Genomic DNA, 7,888 nt, shown 5'->3' on the forward strand with positions numbered 1-7,888 from the left:
CATGCTCAAACATAATCAGATTGCTAAAAATGAAAGTCATGAAAGCAACTAGAGAAAAAAACACATTGCTTATAGAGGAATAAGAATTTGAATGATTATGGATTTCTCATCAGAATACATGGAAACCAGAAATAAGTAGACCACCATTCTTAAAGTATGGAGAAAAAAGGATTGTCAGACCCAGAATTCTATGTCCAGCAAATACATCATCTTTATTTCTGAAGGATTTTAAGATATTCTTAGTAAAAGGATACGAAGAGAATTCATAGTCAACAGATCTTCTCAGAAGGAATTGCTAACGAAAGTTCTCAGACAGAAGGGAAGGGATACCAGATAGACACTTGGAACATCAGGAATAAAGGAAGAGCAATAAGAATGGTAAATATCTAGATAAACATAGTAGACTGTTCTCTTGAATTCTCTAAAACATGTTTTATGATTGAAAGCAAAAATTAGAACAAATTCATTGTAGTTATATATGTCATATAATATGACAATATTGTATGTTATATAAGACAAGGAAGGTGAATGAAAGGACTTACTTATGCTGATAAGGTTTTTACCTTCTACTTGAAAGGGTAATATACTATTTCTCAGTAGACTGTGAAAAGTTACATCTGTTTATTGTAATCCCTCAAGCAACCACTGAAAAAACTACAAAGAGATCTAGTCAAAAACTCTGAAGTTGAATTAAAAAGAGAGAAAATAGAGGAAAGAAAAAGAACAATTGGAAAAGCAATAGTAAAATGGCAGATCTAAATCTAAACATATCACATTAAATGTAAATGGTCTCAACACACCAATTAAAAGGTCATGGCTTTTGAAGTTGGGTAAACCTAGTGTGAATTCATTCTTGGCCACTTACTACCCATCTGGCCTTGTGTAAGAACACTTGCTTTTCTGAGCCTCAGTTTCCTCACTTGTAAAATAGGAAAAAAATTGTACTTCCTTAGAGGGCTATTGCAAATATAAAATAAGGTAATATTTATAAGGAGCTCAGCATATCCGTCTGTTTAAAAAGTAGGGGAAATGCATATTTGCTCATATATGCAGAGTATCTTTGGAAGAACATACATGAAACTGATGTCATTAGTTGTCTGTGGGTAGCCTGGAGGACAGGGCTAAGAGGGAGATTTTTTTTACTTGTAGGGGTCCACAATCTCTTATCTTACAACTCTGAAATCAGAAGAGCTCTGAAAACCCGGTGTTGTTGATTTTTTTGTTTTGTTTTGTTTTGTTTTTTTCATAAGATTGATGCCACACCTTGTTTGGTAGCAGAACCTGAACTGAAGTGGCATTAAGCTCCTTATATGTTCATTTTGTGTCAATTCTCATTCATTTTGCAGAAATATTAAGGTATTGGTTATAGGGTACTACACAATAATATGTTAGGTATATTCATCTGACCTTTCTGAAACATGAAAAATAGTGAATTCCAAAACACATCCAGCCTAAGATTATGGATCTGTGTATCCTTTGAATTTTGAATTCAATCTGTGTATTGTTTTGAATTTTGAAACTGGTGAAGGCATTACCTATTCAGAAAATTAAATTTTAAAAACTAAATTTAGCATGGTGCCTGACACAAAGCAAGCTGTCAGTAAGTATCGGCAGCTGCTATTATTCCATTCTTCCAGGCCTTTCCTGTCAACAAATCTGTTCATGTCCAATACTATGTTTCACCATGACAGCAGACTCTGAGTGTTACTACTTAGATTTTCCATCGTAGAAGACTGAGGTGCAAACCAGCCAGACCCCTGCCAACCAGCCAGACAGTCCCCCACCCAGAGTCCTGAGGTTTTTCCTGTTCACCAGACCACCTCAGCCATAAGAATGGCGTCAACAGGATTTGTGTGCCCAAGAGAGGCGTGTTGTTTTTATCTAAGAGGAGAGGAGAGCACATAAGGAGGAATTGTGTGCGGTCAGGATCACCCCCAAATCCCAAAGGGCCTTCAAAGGGCCCCAATCCCAAAGGGCCCGTTTTAAAGCTAGGCCTTACTGTCCAGTGGGCCCAGCTAGGCAGTTGCGCCTACAGCATTTAGTGTACAGCACTCTCTTTCAGCTGATAACTAGATGAAGTTTTAGGGGCTTGATTCTAGAGACCATTTACAAAAATTAGCTTCTTTTTTTTTTTTAATCCCGAGAGCCTCATTCAGCATATCCAGTACTGAGACTGTTTTATAATCGGATCTGGGCGTGTATATAATGAGCTCACAGAAGCGTGCATGTGTTGCAGTTAGACTGTGTTGAGTGTGAGCCTAAAGGATATGCCGTGACAATTGCAAGAAAGCAGATTGTTGGGGTGGGCCTGGCAGCTGCCTTTCTAGCCTCCATTGTTCTTTATCTCTTCTTTCCTCCCCACGCTCTGTGGCCTAGGAGAGAAAAACAGAGATGGCTCCATGTTTCAGGAGCCATCAGGGCTCTGTTTTCCAAGTCATTTTTATAGCCACTAGAAGCTCCTCCTGCTTGCTGCTCTGTAGGGGGCAGTTTGTGGAGACAAGTGTAAAATGCTTGCTGCCCTCTGCACCACTTGGTCTGTCCAGTGAGGCAGTTGTTGGGAGGCCACCAGAAAGTTTGAACTGCCAGCTCCGTGAACCATGGCTTGGAAACAATAACCTAGGTCGGGAAAAATTGCTTCCCTTGGAAGCCATGTCCATCTAAATCATGGTGTCCTTTCCAGCTCATAGGGTAGAACTACCTGGAGAAGCACCTACTTTTGGATTATTTTCCTAGTTGCTTAATTAATGGCTTCTTACCTGTAAGCTTTGATTAGCTGCTATTTACCAGGCTTTTCTGAGGTCTCCCATGCCCCAGAACTGTCGGGTTTGTATTGCTCACTGGGGCTCTAAGCAGATTCCAAAGCACACTTTTTCAAATACCAAATCTTCTTTGTTTTATTATATCCATAGCCATATCCTATATAGAAAAAATAGGAAAGTATAAAGAAGAAACTTCTCCCAGGTTTAACTGTCACTGTTTATATTTTCAGTTATGCTTCTTTCTAGTTTTATTTATATACACACACACACACACATTTTTCATAGTTGATTTCCTAGGCTATTGATAATCCCCTTTTCTCCCACAGTTAACAATGGAGCATAAACATTTTCCACATCATTTTAAAACATTCTAAGAACATTGTTTCCATGGCTGCATTACCATGATCTGCCTAACTGGTCCCCATTTACAGCCAATCCTGTTCCTTTGGTTAAAGTCTTTATGATGATATTTTCATTTGAATTATGTATTATTTTTTTAAGATGGATACCTAGGCATAAAAGTATCAGATCACAGAATGTAAAGATACAGAAGGCTTTTGAGAGACAGATATATTTTGCGTGTATATATATATTAGTATAGACTTGGTCTCCACAAAGCACACACTGATTTATTCTCCTGGCTCCTGCAGTCTCAGTGTGGGCAAAAATTGGTTCTTGATTGGGGGGTGAAAAAAATCTTAGAAATTACAATGGTTTGTGGCTATCCAGTGCAGTATCTGTGATATTAGCATTTCATGCAGGGGCCATAATGAGAAAAAGGTTGAGAAGCACAGTTCTAGTTGTATATGAGCACCCATCTCACTCCACCCTTCGAAGCTGTTAAATCTGAGCTTTTGGTTTGGGGTTTTAGAATAGTATTTTTCTGATCTAAATGTTCTTGGTTCTTTGTACAAACTTTAGGAGCCTGGGAAAGGTATGAATAAAATAAAATTTATCTGGTTGCCACTGTTCATATTTTTATCTTTCTACATTATTGGGATCCTCCATGTTTCTAGTTTTATGTTCAGCTCTTTTCGCGTAATTGCCATTGTAATAATTTCAGTGTTAGTCTGTGCCGAGGATCACTTTGAAATATCCCTTGTGTTCTGGTCTCACGCAGGGGCTTCCCCTGCCCCCCATGCCTGGGAGTACATTTGTGTCCCCAAAGGCATCAGGTTTGGACCTCTGGGAGCCCAGGCTGCTCTGGGACTTTCAGTAATTGTCCCTTGTTTGTTTCAGGTGTGATCCCCTGGGCCCATTTGCTGTCGGGGGAGAGGACCTAGACCCCTTTGGGTGAGTACTGCTGGGGAGGTGACAGCAACACGACTTGCTCTTATGGCCTTTCAGCCCAAGCTCATCTTCTAATTTTAGAGCTTTTCATCAGTCTTCCTTTGGGGTGAAGGAAGCAGTTGTTGCTGAGTGGCTGAGAAAGCATTGCCGCTGCTCTGCTCTGCCGTACCTGGAGCAGTGCAGGAGGGCTCTGAGTGTTGGGGAGTGGCTGAGCAAGCCCGGTGGGCAGCTCCTCTGTTGTTTTCTGGCCCTGCTTGTTTTGGTGGAAGACAGCAGCTGTCCCTTGGATGGAAGGATACCATGGGGATCTATCAGGTGCAGACTGAAGAGCACACAGTGGGCTACAGACCTGAGGGCAGTTCAGGGCTATTCAGAGGTCACCTCACTTGGTAAGGGGAGTCTCTGATCCCCATTAGACTCTGGTGTGGTTCTTGTCAAGTCCCCAACAAAGTTATTTCAGCCTCAGCTAGGCACTGTCTTCTCTGAATGCTTTTAGATTTTAACCTCTGCTGCAAAGTGTCCCCAGCTTGAGTGTCTCACCTTTAGACCATGGGGAAATCATATAAGTCTGCAGTTAAGCTTGAACAGTGACTTCAAAGTTTGGGGAACATCAGCTTATTCATCCTAGTTTGAGCCATGAGGTCGGATCCATGGAATTCAATGAGGGACAGATGCTGTCAAGAGCCAGACTTGGACAGCCAAATTATGGATTGCCCTGAGACCTTTAAGGAAACAGCAAAAAAGCTAGCATCATGAATTATCTCAATTCATTAGTCCTTAGACCTAAAGAGCCTTGTGATGGTTCTGCATTGACCTTGACAAGTTCTGGCACACGTTCTTTATCGAATTGTTCCCCCTTGGGTGCAGGAGATGGCAGGGACCTCAATTTTGTGGGTTCAGGGAGCCTGTAGAGCTGAAAGTACAAGCCATGATGGCCAGAGAAGGTGTGCTCTGTGTGTTGTTGCTCTTGCCCACTTCCTGCTGGCACTCAGGCAGCCATCCGTGTGTGTCTGCTTGAACCATCCAGCGTTGATGTCCCAGTCATTTTTAGTCCATTCTCACCACCTTCACTCCTTCTCCAACAGCTGCTTGCCACATTTGCTTACCCATCGTTCCTTCTTGCCTCAGGTGTCGGAGAGGTGGCATGATCGTGGATCCCCTGAGATCCGGCTTCCCAAGAGCGCTTATTGACCCATCATCGGGCCTCCCAAACCGGCTTCCTCCAGGCGCTGTGCCCCCAGGAGCACGCTTTGACCCCTTTGGACCCATTGGGACCAGCCCACCTGGGTAGGTATTCACTCAGGTATGCTGAGAAGTAGGACGTGATGGCAGCTCAGCTCAGCATTGCAGGGATGAAGGCGTCTGACGCCAGGCGCAGAGTCACCACTACCTCTGTCCCCTGCTGCCAAGAGAGTGGAGCCTCCTCCAGGCACCTGCCTGATGCCTCCCTGGAGCCTTCCAGGAGCTTCCCATTCCTCAGTGCCTCCCTTCCCCAGCTCCCGTCACGGAGGACTCAGAGGAGGGGTTGCTACTCACACTTAATGGACTTTTTGTATGTGTCAGGAACTCACTGGATCCTTACGTCAACACTTGTGGGTAGATATTACTGTCCACATTTCACAGATGCAGAAATCAAGGCCTTGAAAGGTGGAGTAACTTATCCAAGGTGGGAGAATAAGAATTCAGACCCAACTCTAGAGTGCATGCTCTTGAACTGCACAAACCACCACATCATTCTGAGGCAGGCTCTCTCCATTCAGGACCCTGTGTGCCTGTGCGCCGCTGGCTCTCCATCGCCCCAACTCACCAGCCCCTCTTTCCATTCCAGACCTAACCCAGACCATCTCCGCCCGCCAGGCTACGATGACATGTACCTGTGAAGGCCTCAAGAATGTAACATACCATCCTTCCCTCTACTCTCCTGGAGCTGCCACTGCTAGCCCCATCAGCAACCGTTTTCTTGTGGGCTGGGGGCAAGGGACTCTGCCCATGTGTTTGCAGGCCAGCTGGGATTGCCTCCCCACCCCCTGCCAGGGCCAAGGTACCCGCTGTAGCTGTCCACCTGGCTGCATATAGGTCCCAAAGAGAAATCAGTGTCTCTCACCACCAGCTCCTCCCCACTTCCCAGGGAAGACTCCGGCAACATATACCCTCGACCCGATGCAGTCCCAGTTGCAGCACTGTAAGAACAGAACACATTTTGGATGTTATTATTAAGAACCAAATGTCAATACAAAAATCATGTTGCCAGTATCCCACTCTTCTTTGCTGCTCAGTTCCTTCCATTTATGAGACTTGAGAGTTTGAATGTTTGAGGGGCTAAATGACTCTTTTCTCCTACCCAGGGCCTGTTCTTGCTTCTCAGGCACCTTCCTTTCATAAATTGCTCTTGCTCCTGACACCACTAAGAATGGGTCCCAGTCTGGCTTCATGGATGAAAATGAGTGACTGGAAACCCCGTAGGCCACAAGGATGACTTTCTCAAGGACAGGCAGATTGTGGAAAGATTGCGTCATTCTGAAAAGGGCAAAATCTTCCAGTTCTGCTTGTCTGAGCCAGTCCTCTGTGTCCCTCTGTGCCTGGGCAATGGCAGCCTATGAACAGAGGAATAAACAGAACAGACCTGAAGGCTAATCTCTTTTTGCCACTAACTTACTGAGTGACCCTAAGCAGGTCCCTTCCTCCCAGGGCCATCGTGTCTACCTACGAAATCTGAGGTGTGCCTTTCTTGCTCTAAAACATTCTGGTGTCTGCTTCTATGTCTGATGACCCCTGGGAACTGGGGCAAAAGGGAAAGAATAAAGGTTCAAGGCTTTGTGTGGTACTTACCTACAGAGTCCGCAACTGTGTGCCTCTCACCCCTCTTGCGGCTCAGACACAAGCATAGCAGCGTGGTGCTGAACGTCAGGACAAGCAGGGAGCCTGGTCTCTGAAAGCCAGTGGCAGGGGGTGGGTTGGGAGGAGTGTGTGATAGGGGTGAATGAAGGAGCTAGTGATGCAAGAAACAACCCAGGAAGTCTTTTCAGCCTGAGGCCTGACAGATGTGGTCAGGGATGAACCCCTGTGCTGGAGTGGAAAGAGCACTCTAGAGCACCAGACTCAGAGGCAAGAGATCAAGGCACTAGTCACTTTCACTCCCTAACTAGCATTTCAGCCACGGGTGGGTCCTTAAACTTTTCAGCTCCTTGGATTCCTTCCCTTAAATTAGGATGTATTATTTATCTGTGGGCAGAGGGCCACCAGAGCCTTCCTGAGGCATCTGCTAATATGCTGTAGCCTGAATTGCCTGTCTGTTGTGTCTGAGAGTGGGTTAGGAGTAAACTAAACAGGCATATGTGCCCGGGGGCAATCCAAGATGGAGGCTGGGACTAGGGGAGGCTCGCATGAGCTGGCTTCCTGGGCATTTCTGGCAGACCCCATTTCAAGCCCTGATTTAGTAAAAGACCACCTTGAAGCTTTTAGAACAGCTCTGCTCTGGAGAAAGACCCAGAGGTCAGGCAGAGCTACAAATGCAGTCATTAATAGTCGTCTTCCTCAAGAGCCAGCTAATGGGTGGAACGTTTTTGTTTTGAAACTGGATCATACCTTCAACCAGAAGGACTTGGGGCAATTTGCTCATAAAAGCATCTTTTATTATAAAACGAAGCATTTAAAGGAAATCAGACAAGTGGGAGAGGTAGATAACTTTTAGGACCCTGATTCAAGGAAAGGACAAGATTGAAACAATAAATTTGCCACTTAGATTTTCTAATAGCAAAAGTGGAAAGGATAGCCATAAATATAATTCTGTTTTCTGAAAGTAGAAACTTTAGTGATCCACCTGCAGAATCAGCAGGTTT

The 7,888-nt window shown here is 44.5% G+C and overlaps 1 protein-coding gene across 1 annotated transcript in view; it reads left to right on the forward strand.

The window, feature by feature from the left end:
* The window catches only part of PSMF1 (proteasome inhibitor subunit 1), a 56,294-nt gene extending 49,417 nt beyond the window's left edge, over nt 1-6,877 (forward strand). The window contains exons 6-8 of the mRNA XM_060031097.1: nt 3,999-4,052; nt 5,178-5,336; nt 5,878-6,877. Coding sequence (XP_059887080.1) covers nt 3,999-4,052; nt 5,178-5,336; nt 5,878-5,929 — 265 coding nt within the window. The 3' untranslated portion in view covers nt 5,930-6,877. The remainder of the gene's footprint in view (nt 1-3,998; nt 4,053-5,177; nt 5,337-5,877) is intronic.
* The last annotated feature ends 1,011 nt before the right edge of the window (nt 6,878-7,888 follow it).

The sequence above is a fragment of the Delphinus delphis genome, chromosome 15, assembly GCF_949987515.2.
Source record: "Delphinus delphis chromosome 15, mDelDel1.2, whole genome shotgun sequence".
NCBI classification, from domain to species: Eukaryota; Metazoa; Chordata; class Mammalia; order Artiodactyla; family Delphinidae; genus Delphinus; species Delphinus delphis.